Source organism: Cyclospora cayetanensis, unplaced genomic scaffold (genome assembly GCF_002999335.1).
Source record: "Cyclospora cayetanensis isolate NF1_C8 unplaced genomic scaffold, CcayRef3 CcayRef3_contig_43, whole genome shotgun sequence".
In the NCBI taxonomy this organism is placed as follows: Eukaryota; Apicomplexa; class Conoidasida; order Eucoccidiorida; family Eimeriidae; genus Cyclospora; species Cyclospora cayetanensis.
The window spans coordinates 176,336-193,281 of record NW_020312403.1 but is presented as its reverse complement, the minus strand read 5'-3'; the positions used below and the strand labels follow the sequence as shown (position 1 = coordinate 193,281).

Here is a 16,946-nt window from a genome sequence, read left to right as displayed (position 1 = left end):
GTGGAAAGTGCCTCTCCGCGCAAGTTGTTTTTTTTCCTTTGACAGAAAGAGAGAGACGGACACCCGATGTGTAGCTCCGCTAGGAAAGTTGCGTATACCACTATCCCCAGTGCTTCGCTCGCACCATTTTCCCATCCTATTCCATGCGCACCCCCTCTCACTCTCCTCTATACCTCAAACGAATGGGGAGAATCCCGCCCGATCGCCACTACCCGGCCGCCAGAAACGCGAAAAACACTGCACCAAAACTTTTGGCCTGGCTCGCTCCACATTGCATTTCCGTCTTTGCCTTGAGATACCCCAGGCCCCAAGCAAACCCTTATCACCCCTAGCCAGCCCCCCACCTTTTGATGGAAGTGTTGAGGAGGCCGATCTCCAGGCTACCAGGGTACAGAGCGGTAACATCCCACGAATTAGACTTTGTGGATATTGCCGTCGCGGACCACTTATCGCCTGCCGCGCCTCTCCTGCGTTGAATGTGATCGCTCGACAGCGTATGCTAAAAAACAGCGACCCCCCATATCTGCCAGCCCTACGCGACAGCAACCGCTGCCGCCGCTAGCATTTCTCCTGCTGCCGTTGGTGCTGTGTCTACAACCACCAACATGCATGCAAAAGGGCTCCTTCATGGGCAGCGCAGGGACGCTTCGCACTGCGTTGCCCAAGAACCTTGGCAAGTTCCAGCGGCAACGCGCACCAGCACGCGCTCGTCACACAACGCCTCCTGCAGCAGCAGCATCACCTGCAGTCGCACCGGAAACAGCCAAAGAAGACGCAGAAACGTCCACCACAAGCGCCGCGGGGACGCGCCAAAGGGTATGCAAAAAATCCATCAAGCAAATTTGTAGAGCCCCCAGCCTATCCTATGCAAAAATCGTCCTGCTAAGATTACATCGCTTACCTGCGGGACTGCCTGCCGCAGCTTGTCGCACTGACTGCATCGCAGTGCCAGCCACCGAAGTGCCTCAAGAGACAGCAGCCGCAGTAGAGGGCGCCTCTCGCACAAAGCCAGCAGTAGCAGTGCATACAGAAGCAGGAAACCGTGCTGCTGAGGAAAGCAGAAGCCCTCTTCCAGATGCGAAGTAAAATGTGTACGACGCTTCGATACAGACTGGGTCTGCTGCTGCAACAGCCGCAGCAGCAGCAGCAGCCAAGATGCAGTAAACCCCTCTGTTAAAGAGAACAGGAATGCTGCTGCTGCCTCCGTCACAAGGCCCGTCTGCCGCTGCCCATGCTCATCCTCTGCTGCTGCTTCACTTGCCGTAAATGAACTTGTGGCGGCAGGAGGTGTGCTCTGCCGCTCCGGCTGCTGCTGCTGCTGCTGCTCCCCGTAAACTGGAGGAAAAGCGATTGGGAAGCCCGCTGCAGCAGCGATCGTAACGGCAGCGGCAGCGGTGCCTGCAGGCATGTGCTGCCTGCGTCGTACGAAGGTGTGAATTAGGTGCTGCTGCTGCACGAAGAAGCAGCATCCCCAGCCAATAACCAGCTCAAGCAGTCCGAGGGCCCCAGTGGATGTCACGTGTGGCTCGGCTTGAATGAGTTCTTCCAAGCCGCTCGTGCTGCTGATGGAGGACGCACAGGCCGCGGTAAGGCAGCTCATCAGAGGCAAGAAGGCTGCAATGTCGTGCTGCTGCTGCTGCCAAGTCTGCGCTTGGGGTTGCTGCTCGGAAGCCAGTGCATAAAGTACATGAATGCCTCCGTATGGAGGCTCCCAAAGGCGCTTTTCCTCGTCTTCTGCTGCAGCTGCTGACAAGGCGGAGGCAGCCAGAGCCGCAGCGACAGTGGCTGCAGCGGCAGCTGTACAGCGAGGGTGCAGTACCTCAAGACAGAAGCGAGCGGCGGCTGCCCGCTTCACGTGTATCTGCCCCTCAGCGAACGGCTGCTGCAGCGGCTGCAGTTGCAGCTGCTGCACGCTGTCACAGCTAGTCCCCCAAGGCCGCCCTTCAGGCACGGCTGCGAATAGCGGCTTCCACGCGTTCGTGGAGCCTTTTGGGCTGCTGGATTTGTTTCTGTCCCTCCACCTGCGAGTGGAGCTGGGAGGCTGCGCGGCTAAAGCGCATTGCAGCAGAACATCTGGTAGCAGCACTCCCACTGCGCGAGCGGCCACCCACTGAGCAGCGCATGAGCAGCCGGAGCTACGCGGAGATCCGCTGGCAGTGTTGCCGTCGCTGCTGCTTCTGCGGCCCCTCGGCTTGGGGTCGAAAGCATGCAGCAGCAGGGATTCTAGTGCGCCTTCGGCGACTTCGTCTCCTCTGGTGCTGCTGTGATTATAACGGCATGCCCACAAGCCGCTGAGTGCAGCACCCTGCAGCAAGCCTGCCGCGCGAGCAGCAAAGGCATTCACGCCTCGTGCATCAGGAGATGCGAGGCTGGACCCCTCGCAGCTGCGGCAACATCTGCATCGGCTGCTGCAACAGCATTCCCTGGTAAGCTCTGCTGCAATGTCGTGAAGCAGGGCCAGCGTTCTGTCGTTGTTGCTTTCCAACCTGAGGCGCTGCACCAGAAGCTGCAGCACTGCCAAGGCATCCCGCTGTAGAACAAGGCTCCTTGCCGCTGTGGGGAGACCTCCTGCTCCCGCGAATGCTGCCGCGCCAGCAGACAGCATGCGGACTACCCGCCGCAGCTGCTCAGGAGGCAATGCGCCGCAGCAAAATAGAACGCACTTCTGCAGAACCTGCTGCTCGATGCATGTGTCCCATCCGCTACTTCCCAACGAGCCACCTGTGCTGCTGACTCGTGGCGGAGCAGCAGCAAGCGCAGCTGGCAGTAGTACAAGGAGTGCCTCCTCATGCAGCGCCTCCTGCAGCAGCGCCCTTGAAAAATCCGCAGTAGCTGCTTGCTGGGGTAGCTGCAGTAGCAGATGATGGACTAGCAACTGAAGCGCGTTTATTATGCCCGCATGGCCCTCTGCTCGCTGCTGCGTCTGCAGCTGCACATGCTGCTCCTGCTGCAGCTCAATATGCGCAACCGTAAGAGCCCTCAGCACGGCCATCAACCTGTTGGTGCCTACTAGCTGCAACAAGCACGCAGCAGGAGTTGGAGTGTCGCGGGGTTGCTGCCGTTGCTGCTGCGTTATTGTCGTGTATATACACAAGGCGCTGGAGAGTGCGTCCACTGCGGAGGCTACGAGGCGTACTTTACCGGCAGCGTCAGAACCGCCAGAAGTCAGCGACCTCTGCTGCTGCAGAAGGCCAACGGCACTGCAAAACGTGTTACACAGTTGTTGCAGCAAAAGCTCGGGGAGTCTTATGGCCAGCCACTTTTGCTGCTGCGCTGACACCGCAGTGGTGTTCCATCGGCCTATGAGGACGCAGCTGCACCCGAATGCAATCTCCGCTGCAGCTTCTGCCGGTAGACACGCGTAAATGGGAAGCTGCGGGTATGCCTGATGCTGGTTCTCGCTGCGCGTGCAGTCTTGAACGCCTTCCGCTGCTCTTGAGACGGCGCTCAAGACTCCCTCCGCGACAAGACGCAGCAACAGCTGCGACTGCTGCTCTGGCTCGTCCTGCAGCTCCAAGGATCCCGTAGTAAGCAGAATCTGCTGCAGCGACCTCACACAACAGGCGTAAGGGCTGCCACCAACTCCCTTTCTTGCCGCATCCTCCACGATACCACGGTCCGTAGCGGTGCTTGCAGCTGCACTTGGCTCGCTGCTGAGGACTTCCGCCAGCGTTGTTGAGCTGCAGAGAAAAGTCGTTCTGCGGTGAAAAGAAGCGGCACACTCCTGCAGCAGCTCCTGCAGCAGGAGGCGCTGCGCGTCCCTCCGATCATCGATGCTCGCATGTGCATCTGCATGAGCTGCTGCTTTGCAGTCTGCCGCTGGCAACGACGGAGGTGGCGGCGCGACAACAAACCCCGAAAGGATAGACAACACGTAAGCGGCTGCTGCTGCCCCTGTTGCGCCCACTACTTCTGCGGAAGCAACCAGGCCCATGAGGCAGAGCAGCAGCATCAAGGCATCAGGGGATTCAGAAGCCAGCGCAGCTCCTCGAAAGAGCAGGAGTTGCAGGAGGAGCTGCAGCAGCTCTTGCAAGCACTCCTGCAGCTCCTGCCGCAGCCGCGGCGTAGCGCCTGCTGACTGCATGCAGCCGCTCCCCTGCGCTGTGCCCAACAGCTGAGAAAGCATCAGCAAGCCGCCCTGTATCTGCATCTTCTCATCGAGACTCAGATCGCTGCCGCTGCCAACGCCTGTGACACCCTGTGCGACTGCGCTTGCGAGCCACGGCAGACTCACCGCAAGCGCAGAAAGGCCACCCTCGGTACATATCTCGTCGCACTTGCTGCTGCGGCTGCTACGATGCGCCTTGTCGGTGTCAGGAGGGGCTCGAGGTGCTGCCGCTGCTGCTGGTTGTTGCGCATGTTCTTCGTTTTCCTGCCGCCGCTGCTGCCACTGCTGCTGCTGCTGCATTTCCGAGACCCCTGCCGTTCGGAGGATCTGCTGCATCAGCGGCAAGCCGGCGAATTTAAGGCAGCAACAGCTACTGACGACGCCTGCCGCCGCCGCTTCCAGCAACAGGTGCAGCATGCACTTGCTCGTGTCGGAGGTTATATGCTGGAGCTGCAGCAACGGGCTAACCAGCGGGAGAAGTAGCTCCTCGGCCTGCTGTACAGACAGCGGCTCTTCGTCTTTCGAGTCCTCCGCACGCTGCTGCGCGCGCCTCAGCACCAGCGCCCAGATGTCTACGCTTTCCAGAGGCAGCAGTTCCTCCGCCTGCTGCTGCTGCAGCTGCAGCAGGAGGGGCCCCAGCTGTAGAGCGGCAGTAGCGGCAGCCGCTGGGGTGTAGCGTGGCAGGCACGCGGCAAGCGAGCCTACCGCCTGTTCCATCACTTTGCTGCCACCGCTCCCACTGCCGCTGCTGTTGTTGCAGTCCTCAATGAGCGACGGAAGGATGTCTGCCAAGAGGCTTAGGACGGGAGGTCCAAAGCGCGACGTCGCACCAGCAGCGTCGTTGAACGCAGCCGTGAGATCCGCCTCTGACAGGCACACAAAGCATGCAAGACACAAAAGAGCGCAGAAACTTGACCGTGGCAGTCCGAAGCACAACATGCAGCACGGCGGCATCCGCCAGACGGTTGCCGGCTCCCATCACGCATGCATGCACGTATGTACAAGGGGCGAGAAAACAGCTTGGAAAGCGCGCACAGGCACCAAAAGAGAGACCAGTTTGCTTCAGAAAGCACCGTATCAGGAAGGGGAACGCACAAAAACACACAAACAAACACAAACAAACAAACAGAAACAGAAACAAACACATACAAACAAACACATACAAACACACACATACAAACACACACACATACAAACACACACACATACAAACAAACACATACAAACACACACACATACAAACAAACACATACAAACACACACACATACATACATACATAGATATGCGGCCACGTGCCAGGAAGAACGCGGGAGGCTGCGTACCGGTTACCAGAGCGGCAGCATTAGGAGGCGGCGTGAATGACACCGGAAAGTATGCCATAAGAAGATCTGCGACGGCTTCTAGCTCGTTTTCGCGCAGCAGCTCTCCGTATGTACACCCCAACTCTTTGATAATTGCGAACAGCAGTAGCAAGCAGCGGGGGTCTCGCTCCCCTTCCAGCTGCCGGCAAATGTCTAGAGCCAGCGGTTCTCGCTCCAGCGCACTCTGCACTGCGTCCACACACTTTTGCAGCAGCAGCAGCAGCAGCTGCAGCAGCTGCTGCCGAGTGGGCTGCGCAAAAGAAGGCGCATGCACCTGCTGCAGCACGCACCGCAGCATGAAGAGCCCGACCGTGCAGTCTTCCGTGCAGAACTCGCGAACGCTATCGGCGAGGGTGTTGTTCCCGTTGCTGGAGCTGATTTTCGGCAGCTGCAGAAGCAGCAGCTCCTGCGAAGAACGGGCGATGGCGAGACAGCAGGCTGCCCCCCCCTCAGTGCCCTGCCAATCCGTGAAATATTTGCTGCTACAGAGCAGCAGCAACTGCCAGAGCGCATCCTCTTCAGCGAGTCTCCCCCCGCCGCTTCCACCCATGCCGCCGCTGCTCGGGGCACTATGGGTAGCGGCCTTGGTGGCTGTGCATGCACTGCTGCTTGCCTTAAGTGGCAACTCTGGCATGCGCTGTAGAATCTGCGCAGGCAGTGTTGCTGCGGCATTTCGGGTGTGCGCAGCCTTAACGTAAGCAGAGCAGTCCTTTGGAGTTGCGACTGCTGCCGCTTCGGCTGCCGCTGTTGCGTCTGTTGCTGTCGTGCCTGGCGCGCTGCTGCACCTCTCGATGCACTTCAGAACTTCCAGAAAAGACACATGTCCCCTATGCAGGTGCAGCAGAAGCGCAGTAAGCGCAGCTTCCTGCACTTGGCTGGTGGCCGCTGATCCTACCACCGTGGAAGAACCAGCGGCAGCAACATCAGGCGAGCAGAGGGAGCGAACGCTCGACGCCGGCTCACTTGGAGACAGGTATGCCGCAACTGCCTCTTCTGGAGTTACCGCATCAAATCCCACATGCTCCTTCGTTGCCTTCTCTCTTGTGGACGCCTCGGCTGCTGGTTTAGCCGCGACTCCGCGTGTTGCCGATGTCGCTCCTGCTTGCGGTGCTGCTGCTGCTGACGCTGATGACTGTCCCGCCGCAGATTCCTGCGCCTGCGCTGCATCGGCAGCAGCAGGAGATGAAGATTTCGCCATGCTTTTCCGTGTAATTCTCTGGGTGAAGGGGGAAGAGCAGCAGCAGGAACAACAGCGGCGGCGGCAGCAGCAGCAGCTACTGCTATTGACGAGCACGTGCAGTGCATTTATCGTAAGGAAGAAGAGCACATATCTTAAAGAAAGAAGACTTAGGCTCTTATGTCTAAGCCAGAAGAGCTACACACACATGACGCAAGCGAAAGCCCCGACCCCTGCCATCTCAGTTGCTGCTCCACGTACTGTATCGTCGATTGAGGGCAGCGGCAGCAGAGACTCAGAGCATGCCCTCTCGTAGCCTCCTTTTTTTTGTTCAAGTGAGGTCAACTGCAGCTACTGAGCCTCAACTACCGGTAATTATAATTAGAAGTATTTGATCGGCAGTCCCAGCAGCGGCCGCCGCTGCCTTCTGGGGCGGCCACTGCTACTGCCGATTTTTGCAAAACTTTCGCCGCCAACAGCACTAATCGCAACCTCTCTCTACAGCTGCAACAGCCGCAGGTGCTGAGCTGCCACAGAGTGGACAACGCGGCGATTTCCACTGTTGTTTCGTTGCCCCCGCTGCTGCGCTGAGGAGCGCGCCAACTGAGGCTCGAGCAGCGGCAGAAACCGCAGAAACCCTCCGTGCAAAGGCAGCTTTCACACCAGCAGCAGCTTCAAGAAGAACATCATCACCAGCGCAAACTGCGCCATGAACAACCTGGACGACACACATTTGTAAGGGCAACTTTCGGACTCCGTAGAGATGAAGCGTTCAATGCAACTCGTCAAGTCGGCGCTGCGAGAACAGCGCATGACCAGCAAATCCAAGAAAATCAAAAAGTCGCAGGAGCATGACCCAACCCCGCATAAACAGGGAAAGCATCGGCAGAATGCCCCCCAGAAACAATCGGAGCAACAGCCCGCGGAACTTCAAGAGGTGCATCGCGTTGCGGACGAATGCAGGCAGGATTCCGTAAGGACCTTTCCGCTGCACATTTTTCAACCCGCATGCTAAACCGTGCTTTTTCTGCCTTGCATCTGCACACTTCTGAATTTGCAGCCGCAAAGCTGGGGTTTTGTCGCGCGTCGTTTGAGCTATGCCTTCGTTGCCGCTGCGTTGCAGTTGCCAGATCTTTGTATGCCTGTCTTCATCTTTGTGGCGTGTCTGCTCCTTTTCGCATGGAGCTGCAGCGCAGCAGTTGAAGGGACGCACCTTACGGGAATAGTGCTGGAAGGTTCAGGAATTTTCCTGTTCACGTTACTGCTCTTTGCATGTTTCCTTTTCATGCATTTTTTGTTCAGCAAAAAGTGCGTTACGTACTGTTTGTGGGGAACCTGCCACTCTCTGCCTCAGCAGACGAAGTCCGGTCCTTTTTTGGCCGTAAACTCCGTAAGGCAATGGATTCCGTAGGCGGAGGCCTATCATACGGACCTTCTAGTTTAGGATGTCTTTTTAGGCGTACAGCTTGCGCCCGAGACAGTTCACGCGTGTTGTTTTCTGAATGGCTTTCTCCTGTATTCTCGCTTTACCCCTGGTATTCTGATGGGCTTAAGAGTTTTCAAGTTTTTCCGTGGTGGACGCAGAATACTGTGCATTGCGATCATTAAGATTCAATGTACTAATGCATGCAATACTGTTTGCCCATGCAGCATCAGTGAGCCAATGTGGACAGCTGACCGCCATGCTGCGAAGACGCCTGTTCTCGTGATAGACGAGTGTAGTCTCTCTTTTTCGTTTATGTGAAGCGCCGTACTGCAATGGCCTGTTTTTGTGTGCTGTTTTCCACCATAGAACTCTTTATAAAGGATGTCCGACTGCTAACCGACAAACAGACGAAAGCACCAAAAGGGTGCGCTTTCGTGGAGTTCAACAACAAAGATGCCCTGCAGGTACTCATTTGCAAATATTTCTTAAAGGCATTGAGTAATAGCATTTGTGGCGTTTCGGCGCACGAGGTTATTTGGGCACTGAAATCGGACAATTCAAAGGGTTGTAGCGATCGACTGTATGATGCATTTCACACGGTTTCGGATCTAACTAACAGTGAGCATTGCACGCCATTATATGTTCGATGCTCACCGTCATTCGTGTTGTCATTACGTCTGCAGATTGCACTGAATTATGACGGACGGACCCTCGGTGAAAGGAGAATCAGAGTCGAACTCACTGCCGGAGGGTGCGGCTTCAGTTGATACTAATCGCACTATTCGATTGCGTGTATTATGCCGTATGGCAGGCAGACTTCTTGACACCAATATATTCCAGCTTTTTACTGTTTAGTCAGGCCTTTTGGTCCGAAACAATGCAGTTACTTCTCATGTGTTTCACGCAGTGTGCTTCTCTGTTGGTTTTCAGTGGCGGGAAGTCGAAGAATAGAATGGAAAAAATCAAGAAGAAGAATGCAGATCTGCGAAAACGCCGGGCAAGTGCTAACTACGTGCCGCAAATCTGTTTGTCTGCGAGGGCCTTATTTTATGCATCAACACGTACAAGCTTGGTTTGATTGAGGGAAGAGGAAGAACATGTGTTTTGGAGGTATTATTCGCGCCTGCTTCTTTGTGCTGCAGGCAGACCTTAAGAAAAAGAAGATAATGCAAGAGGAAACTGACGGTTCCACACAGTCTCCCACATTTGATACACCCAGGAAAAAGCGTCCCGCGAAAATGTGTTTAGAGGGCAAACAGAAACGCAGGAAGTAGACCACTGCAGCACTAATGTTGTTGTTTATGCACTTCAGAAAAGAAAGAACCGAAGCTTTTAGAGAGGGATTTAGGAACACGCAGCACGCTTTCCATGGTCAGTGTCATAGGGCACTGTGCACACAACTCATAGGCTACCTGCGAATCGGAGGCATATGTAGGATGGTCCTTATACCCTCTACTGCAGATTCTCGGTAGCGTTTTTCGTAAACCACAGCTAAGAGCTGTTAAATTCTTCAAGCTGTCGGAGCAGCAGAAGCAAACTCTAATGATGAGCGGCAGAGGACGGTGGAGGGCCAGCCTAGACGCAAATATATAGTAGATCCGTTGCATCTGTCCAGGCAACACTACCTGGCTACGCCATTGATATGTACTTGCGGTATTCATTTAACTATTTGGGTGTATAGATAGTTAACGTGAAATAGGGGATCCAAAAAGCATTACAGAATGGAAAGCGCAGCCTAGCCATAAACGGGAAAAAAGGAATGACGCCTGTTTTTCAGTATGGCTTTGCCTCGTCAGCTACCGCCGTACAGTGCAAGCTCAACGTATCAGTATACCTGTGCCTTGGAGTCCTCGCTAGAAATTTGGATACACTAGCTGCTTGATAATCTTCGTCGTGGCTTGAAATGAGTAGAGGAGCGTAGAACGCGCCTACTAAAATAAAAAATATTATGGTGGCCATAGTTCGAGAAGCTGGGTTACATTTTGGCGGCTTTTGGTGCACCTGTTTATTCAATTAGGATTTAGCAGAAAGTTGGCAAACTAGTTTGCCCGTTCGTCAACCTTGCACAAATTCGAAGCAGACTAGCTGTAGCACGGTACAAGACGCAATGTACGTGCTATGTGCTGTGTGCACCTAGCTGTGAATGCTTCGACTGCTACGAGGAAGGAGCTGCGCTCATCCTCACTGTCGTTTCTTCCCTATGCCTGAACCCTGAGAAGTAAAGGCATGAAGAAGGGGCAGATCTACCGGAAGGTAACTTTCTGCCAGGCTCTGGAGTGAATCCGCCAGCTAAGCGCCTCCCTACGAAGAGCTTGTGTAGAGCTTCACAGGCCCGAATAGGATTCAATAAATGCGTACGCGAAAATAACGCTGTCGGGTGTAGCAGCCCGTGAGCGCACGGCGGTCCCCATGTCTTTTTGCGACGAAAAATGATGCTGAACAGACACACCTAAGGCAACGGGGTCCTTTTCTTGCCACTATTGTAACCTGGGTGCTGGGTTGCTGCTGCAACGTGCGCAGCTCCGATCTCCGAAAACGAGTGCTGTCCCATATGCAGGCAACAACTGCACACACGTTTGCTTGTACAGATGTATCTGCACCACTGAACGTGCACATTTACCCTCCTCACCGAAGAGTCCGGTGGCTCATTTTTTCTTTCTGCTTTGCTGAAGCTGTGCGTGAGAAAAATACTCATACCTCCGAGTCGGTTCCCACACATTTATGTGACATTGGGTCTGACCATTTGATGGAAACGTCCATAAGGGGTGTTTATGATGTGGCAGAACGTCTCACCTCCGCGGCGGCTGGAGGCCGCCGCATCATGCTTCGACTAGCACATTAAACCCAGTATTGCCCAGCTGTAGTCAAATCTGAGCCCTTATTCTCCGTGGCAGCACATTTTGCTAGCGCAAAGATTGACAGGATAATCCATTGTATTCGCTTCGCAGGGTCCACGCTTTGGGACCAGCTAAAGCTAAGGCAAATGCAGCTGGGCATCAAAAGGAGGGATAAGCGAAAATTATCATGCGGCTCCACAAACCTCATGGGCGTTACAGCTATTTTATCTGCAGCGACACACGCCTGTATCTGCATAGCGATGGATGATCCAGCATGACCGCGTAGTAGGCAGTAATATACTTGAAGAAATGAAATGGGAGCCGACGGGCCCAGGAAAGCACAACTACGAAGTCGAATGCTTTCTTAATCTCAGATGAGAAGGGCCTGAAACTCTAGCAAAGGCCTCTGTAATGAGCCCGTTACAAGCGGTGCCCATGTTAATGGCGGATGCCGCGCTTCACTTGCGCATAGCAGCTGCGGGTTAATGAACTAGGTGCCGCATGCAGAAATAGCAATCTCAGTACTGACTGCCCATCTGTGATAGAGGAACGAATCAACCAGTGGGTTGAGGAGCCTTTCGCCGCCTTCCGGTCGACCTATTTGGACTATCTATCGGAATACAACTAGCAGGGAAGTTACGCGCCGTTTGGGTCAGTGCACAATTCAGCCCCTGACCCTGATCGCGTTTGCCCTTGGTCCTTTCAGTCCACACTTGTGACAGAGACGGCTGGGATGTCAGTGGAAGTAGGAGTGCTGGATCCGCTGGAAGAGCTGTTTCTTTCAGAACGCACTGCTCCACACTCAGAATGCTTCATACAATCAGGCACGGGAATTCCTCGGGCCTCCATGAGGCTGCGTAATAAGGAATGCTTAAAACAACGTAGACCCAGCTTCCAGTCAAAACCATGAATTTCCTTTACATCAATCTTTATCATGAACTCCACAATCGCCGCGGACAGAACCTGCAGTCCAATTGCAAACACCACTGAGCTCATGAGCGAAGCAGCCTGAAAACTGACGCATATCACTTCACATTAGAAGTACATAGACGGCAAGATCTGACATTTGAAAGCGCTAATCATTGCAATACAAAGCTGAAACTCACTTGACCGGGCACGGAGATAGGGAATCCAGGGGGATACGGGATGATGAAGGTGCTTCCGACGAGAGTGATGCCTTCATTAATGAGCTTTAGTGCTTCTTGGAGCGTGTGGTATTCCACGTTTTCCTCATCGTAGCTCAAATAAAATGGCTCCCGCACATCCCCATCACGGATATACATTTTGAAATTTGATTTGCTGTCTTCACGGCAGACGGGGGGAGAATTCGCAGTGTCAGGAGTGACGGCCGACTGGTTGGCTTCAAGGTTTTCTGGCTTTTGGTTTGCCTTGCCAGTAATCATTTGTGCAGATTGGCTAAAAGCACAGTGGAATCCGGAGAAGTCAGGCAAAGCCGGGCAGTCGCGAACAATCCAACTAATATGTTGCTGAAGCTCCTCCAGCTCGCGACGGCTGCTAAGCAGTCGGCGCATTTCAAGTTCCTGACATACACAGGGCATACATTTGCCGTTCCGTTCTATAGGCCAACTGCGTTTTTTAACAAACCTCGAGTCCACGCAGTACACGACACACATGATATCTAGTCGAAGTAATTAAGTTTTACAGTACGTCGAAGGCAACGTGAAGTGGGAATGCACTTCGTCAACACCACCACCGGCTAAAAGCGGCCTTCCTCCCGTACCTGCGCACAGTGCCGGATGCAGCTTCTCAGGAAGATGCAGGAAGACCTCGTCGTGCCAATATTTGTCATGAACAATACGCTGTTGCGGGAAGTTTTATTGATCTGCACGCCGTATTTGTCCATCAGCCATTTCACCTTAAACGTTTCGCCGTCCAGGCCAGAATTCCTGCATCCCTCAAACCGCACCAACACGGCCTCATGATAGAAAAACGGCCAAGAGCAAAAGCAGCTCCCTTGGACTGTTGGCAGCTAGTCCGATGCTATGACATTACTACACAGAAAGTGTGTCAGCATTGTGAAAGGAACGAGGACGCTAAGCCAAGCCATGTCCTCACCCGGTGTACAAAGTGATTCGAGTTGGGTCTAAAACGAATTCGTCATCGGATAGCCACACTTCCTCTAGAGTTTGGACGTTCATCTGCTCGTTGGCCAGTCCACTCAATGAACTCTCTTGCAATGAACTCTGGCGAAGGCTGGCCGGAACCATGTCGTGAGGTCCAAGAATCTGCACCAAGGAGAAACACCAATCATTGATCAAACAACCCGCACACCTCCAGCAGAGAACAGCAGAATGCAAATCGGTTATACAGACCTTCAAAGCAATGTTTGCAGCAATGTTTGCAGCAATGTTCATGCGGAGTGTACCCTGAAAAACTTGGAGACGAAGGAGTCCTTGCCAAGGGCATTGCGGATGAGGAACGCTGCTTCCAGCTGGCGCTCCACAAGACCGTAGCCCTCGAGTTCCATTTGCGACCTTCCAACATCCAGCGTGGCCAGTATCTGGTAGTTGGGAGATGTTGACATGTGCGTGTAATAGCTCTCTTTAAAGGAGGTGTGCACGTGTGACTCAAAGAGGTCGTCGTTCACCAGCACCATGGAACCCTGGCGAAGGGAGGTCAAAGACTTGTGCGTAGATTGAGTTGCGTATACGCGCACTTTGAGTTTCCTGGGGTTGGGGTAAAGCCTTCTGGACAGCAATGCGTCTGGATCCGCTTCCTCCAAAGACGACACCTTGAGGGTGTCCAAAAGCGCGGCGTGCAGATGGTGGTACTTCCTTTCCATTAGCTGAAAACAGGAGGGCAGCGCAATCACGTGCTTGTCTAAAAGAGGGGGATGTCTGTTCAGTGCTTGCCACTTGTATGCACAATAACGGTCTATTAGAGAGCGACATATTGCTCTGAAACACAGGAACGAAGCGTCAAATAAAGCTAGTTGAAGCAGAATATGTTGCAGTTTCCCCGTGGTACTCTGTCAGCTAAGTTCGTTCGGAAAAAAACGCAGCCCCCAAGCCAGAAGCACCTCTCTCCTGATGGAATTTGCACAGTGCATGGCTGTGCGCGTCTTGAGGATCGGATGAAAGCCAGCGTAGGCGAACCAGGCCTCGTCGAACAAAAAAATTAAATCGGGCTTGATCGCCAGACACTCCTCTATGAGCCTCTTCACGTTATATACAATGCCATCAAAGGTGCAGTTCGTGATCACTAAGAGGCGCACGTCGCTCAAACGGCCAGCGCTCCTGTACGCCAACAGAGTTTTCTTAATGTTGTGCAGCGTCACGCCCCCATACATGGAATAATCATGCAGCGGATACGCATCTAAGTAGCAAGGCCGTGCTCCAGCGAGGACAAGGGCGTAGTGGTGGCTCTTGTGGCAGTCACGGTCAATCAGCACGACGTCGTTAGGACGCGTTAGAGCCTGAGCAGGCACAACAGGAGGTGGAACTGAGATAAGTGACAGACTCTCTCGCGCGCGTTCCTCCAGCGGAAAAGAAAGGTAACACGAACGTTTTGGTGGACGTGGAAGACCTATCTGGCAGCCGGGTTTTATCCTAAGAAACAATCGAGAGCAGATGCTTCCTCCCCCAGGATGCTGACCTGGATGACAATCTTATTTGACGTCGAGGTGCCGTTGGTAACGAAAAACGCATAGCTTGCATCATACGCCCTGGCGGCTAGGGTCTGCGCTTCGAGAAGCGAACCGTGTGGGTCTAGAAGAGAGTCCAGACCCCCGCAAGTGGCGGAGCTTTCGGCTTTGAAAAGGGCTGTGCCGTAAAAGTCAATTAGAAATTGAATCCATTTGCTCCTGCGAACTGAGTTCCCTCTAGAGATGGCCAATGCATGAAAGACACCAATCGGGCGGTCTGCGTAGAGGCGCAAGGCCTCAAAAAAAGGGCAGCGCATTTTGCTCCGTACGCCCTCCAAGATCGCCTCATGCAAGTCTGAGTGATCATCGTTTGGGAGAAACGCGCGCTTCACAAGGTGATCCACGTGCTCGAGGGAAGCGAGGCCCATGCCGGTGCACACGCAGTAAATATCAACAGCGCGCCGGCACTGCTTCATGCTCCGCACTAGCGTCGGAATAATGGGAGCACCTAGTTTCATTTTGTTAATTGGGCCCTCGACAAACCGATCAATCCCACGTACGAACCCCTCAAGGCCAGAAAGCGACCGAGTCATGGGCAGCTCGATCGGCACGTTGTCTTGAATGCAGACAGCGAGAATTTCGGGGTTTACTATAACAGCCAATAGAGCCCTCTTGATGGTGTCCACCTCTACAATGCGGTATACCAGGGTCTTGTCGCCCGATTCTGTGCTTTGAATTCGCCGCAACTCGGAGGACAAGTTCATACGGTGATCATCCTTCATAAAGTTGAATGGAGGCACAACAACCAGCACGTAAAACATATGCTGCCGCCCCGCCATACTGCCTGCAACAATCCACATGCAACCGCAAGAGGCGAAACACAAGATGGTCTTACTTGCTCAAGCAAAGTGTTCCTCAGTTTCAGTCTAGTTCTTTTAAACCCGCATAGTTGGGCCAAAGGTGGAGGTGCATGGTCACCTCTCACTCAACACCCAAAGTAATCAGAAAGCGCACAAACTCCAGCCAGCCCCCGGCATGTTGCAGCATGCAGCGCTATCAGTTCTGGATATCTTGCTTCATGCCAACGCCATGGTTCTGCTTAAAACGTGCCGGAGCGATGAGAATAACCGCAGGAAAACACCATTTAAGCAGCAGCAAGAAGGGTCTGGCGGCATGCCTCGCCCCCCCTCCCAATGCGCAATTTTCCAAGTTCCCCCGTATCAGTGGGCCGCTCCTCAATCGCAGTTGCAAAATCTATCCGCGCACCCGTTACTGAAGACATGGAGCCGACCACCTTGCTGATTGTCAAGCTGGCAGAGTCAAATTTCCCGTCCTTCAGATCAGCGCGGACGCTGTGGACTTGCTGGACGCACTCCTTACCCCAGAACCACTCAATCTAGCGACAAGCACAGCAGTAACAATCACGCTTTGTGAAATAGATCATTGAGAGATCCGGCACATGTTGAGAGAATCGCGCACTCATGCTCACGGCAAGCAGCGACCGCCCCGACAGGGTAAGGGGCCCCCTTTCTTCGCTCCCGTAAGTGAAGACGAAGAAGCACAAATTAACGCTTTCTAACAGCTACGGCTTGAAGCCCTAAGAGGAAAGCACTTGCCACCAGAGCAGCAATCCGTCTCTCCCCACCTCTTCCAAGCAGTCTAGCGCGCCATCGACTTTCGACAAAGTGCGGGTGGCCACATGAGAGGCCATTGCCTGCCACAACTCTTCACGTAGCTGCGCAACATACGTTGTGTCACTCGTCAAAAAGTCTTCGGAGCTGCAGGTGAAGGTATCGGCCTTGAAAAGCGGCTGGCTATCTATCGTATCTTGAGATTTCAGCGGGAAATGTGCAGGCTGCGGCGGCGTTACGGTGCTGCCTCTGCGCGAGCTCCCAGACCTCATTAGGGAATCCACATCGAAGGGCTTTGTACCAAGAGGGCCAGAAGACGATGGAAGCGTCACCGTCATTTGCGAGGCGCGGCGTTCTGCACAGGCATTCAGCGTGCCCCGACGTTCCAACATGGTGCTCGCCTGCATTGCCGCAAATGCACAGAACAGCACCGCCAGTGTCGACATACTGTCTCAGCAGGTGCCATCGACATGTACAGCGCTTCTCGCGCAAATGGCGTGACACGTTGCCGTTCAGTTACATTATCCTACGCCGCTAGACGCCACCAAATGCATCTCAAAAGAGCATTTCCCCGCTAGAGCATTTTTTCATGCCTAAAGGCCACCACAAGCGGATCAAATGCGCAAGAGTGCGTCCTTTCTGTGCGCTTCAGTCAGTGCCCGATTGCGCCTGAAAGACTGTGCTGGTTCTGCTGCAGGGAACCATCCTGGTCAATCGGGCGTTGGTTGCTGGTCTCTCATGACAGAAAGCTTAAATACGTCAAACTACAGCCCTAGTGCAGTTATAGAGCTCGCCAGATCA

General features: G+C 54.0%; 3 protein-coding genes across 3 annotated transcripts; 1 reads left to right on the top strand and 2 right to left on the bottom strand.

The window, feature by feature from the left end:
• Positions 1–863: 863 nt before the first annotated feature.
• Positions 864–6,775, bottom strand: LOC113146606 (antifreeze protein Maxi-like). Its single transcript, XM_026334491.1, has 5 exons — positions 6,722–6,775; positions 5,982–6,620; positions 5,674–5,703; positions 1,258–1,324; positions 864–964 (listed from the first exon to the last, which is right to left on the bottom strand). Exons 1-5 carry the CDS (start codon positions 6,773–6,775, stop codon positions 864–866), a joined length of 891 nt encoding a protein of 296 aa, XP_026190276.1.
• A 635-nt stretch (positions 6,776–7,410) lies between these two features.
• LOC34617333 (uncharacterized RNA-binding protein C365.04c) lies at positions 7,411–9,151 on the top strand. Its single transcript, XM_026334490.1, has 5 exons — positions 7,411–7,620; positions 7,950–8,037; positions 8,440–8,537; positions 8,757–8,824; positions 9,004–9,151. The coding sequence occupies exons 1-5, from the start codon at positions 7,411–7,413 to the stop codon at positions 9,149–9,151; spliced, it is 612 nt and encodes a 203-aa protein (XP_026190275.1).
• Positions 9,152–11,612: 2,461 nt separating this feature from the next.
• Positions 11,613–14,831, bottom strand: LOC34617332 (biodegradative arginine decarboxylase). The gene is made up of 7 exons (XM_026334489.1): positions 14,526–14,831; positions 13,951–14,346; positions 13,297–13,716; positions 12,987–13,156; positions 12,787–12,817; positions 12,017–12,451; positions 11,613–11,873 (listed from the first exon to the last, which is right to left on the bottom strand). The coding sequence occupies exons 1-7, from the start codon at positions 14,829–14,831 to the stop codon at positions 11,613–11,615; spliced, it is 2,019 nt and encodes a 672-aa protein (XP_026190274.1).
• Positions 14,832–16,946: the final 2,115 nt, after the last annotated feature.

Excerpts from the sequence above, each read along its gene's own strand:
- LOC34617333 (XM_026334490.1), top strand. The coding sequence starts at position 7,411 with ATGAAGCGTTCAATGCAACTCGTCAAGTCGGCGCTGCGAGAACAGCGC. Across the intron at positions 7,621-7,949 it reads ACGAATGCAGGCAGGATTCC|CAAAAAGTGCGTTACGTACT; the intron begins GTAAGGACCTTT and ends TTTTTTGTTCAG. Across the intron at positions 8,825-9,003 it reads GTCGAACTCACTGCCGGAGG|TGGCGGGAAGTCGAAGAATA; the intron begins GTGCGGCTTCAG and ends GTTGGTTTTCAG.
- LOC113146606 (XM_026334491.1), bottom strand. The coding sequence starts at position 6,775 with ATGCACTGCACGTGCTCGTCAATAGCAGTAGCTGCTGCTGCTGCCGCC. Across the intron at positions 5,704-5,981 it reads GGAGACTCGCTGAAGAGGAT|GCTGCAGCTGCTGCTGCTGC; the intron begins GCGCTCTGGCAG and ends TCGGCAGCAGCT. Across the intron at positions 965-1,257 it reads CACAAGTTCATTTACGGCAA|GCACTTCGGTGGCTGGCACT; the intron begins GTGAAGCAGCAG and ends CTGTCTCTTGAG.
- LOC34617332 (XM_026334489.1), bottom strand. The coding sequence starts at position 14,831 with ATGCGCTGCCCTTTTTTTGAGGCCTTGCGCCTCTACGCAGACCGCCCG. Across the intron at positions 14,347-14,525 it reads CAAATAAGATTGTCATCCAG|GCTCTAACGCGTCCTAACGA; the intron begins GTCAGCATCCTG and ends GTGCCTGCTCAG. Across the intron at positions 12,452-12,786 it reads TGGACGGCGAAACGTTTAAG|GAACTTGAAATGCGCCGACT; the intron begins GTGAAATGGCTG and ends TGTGTATGTCAG.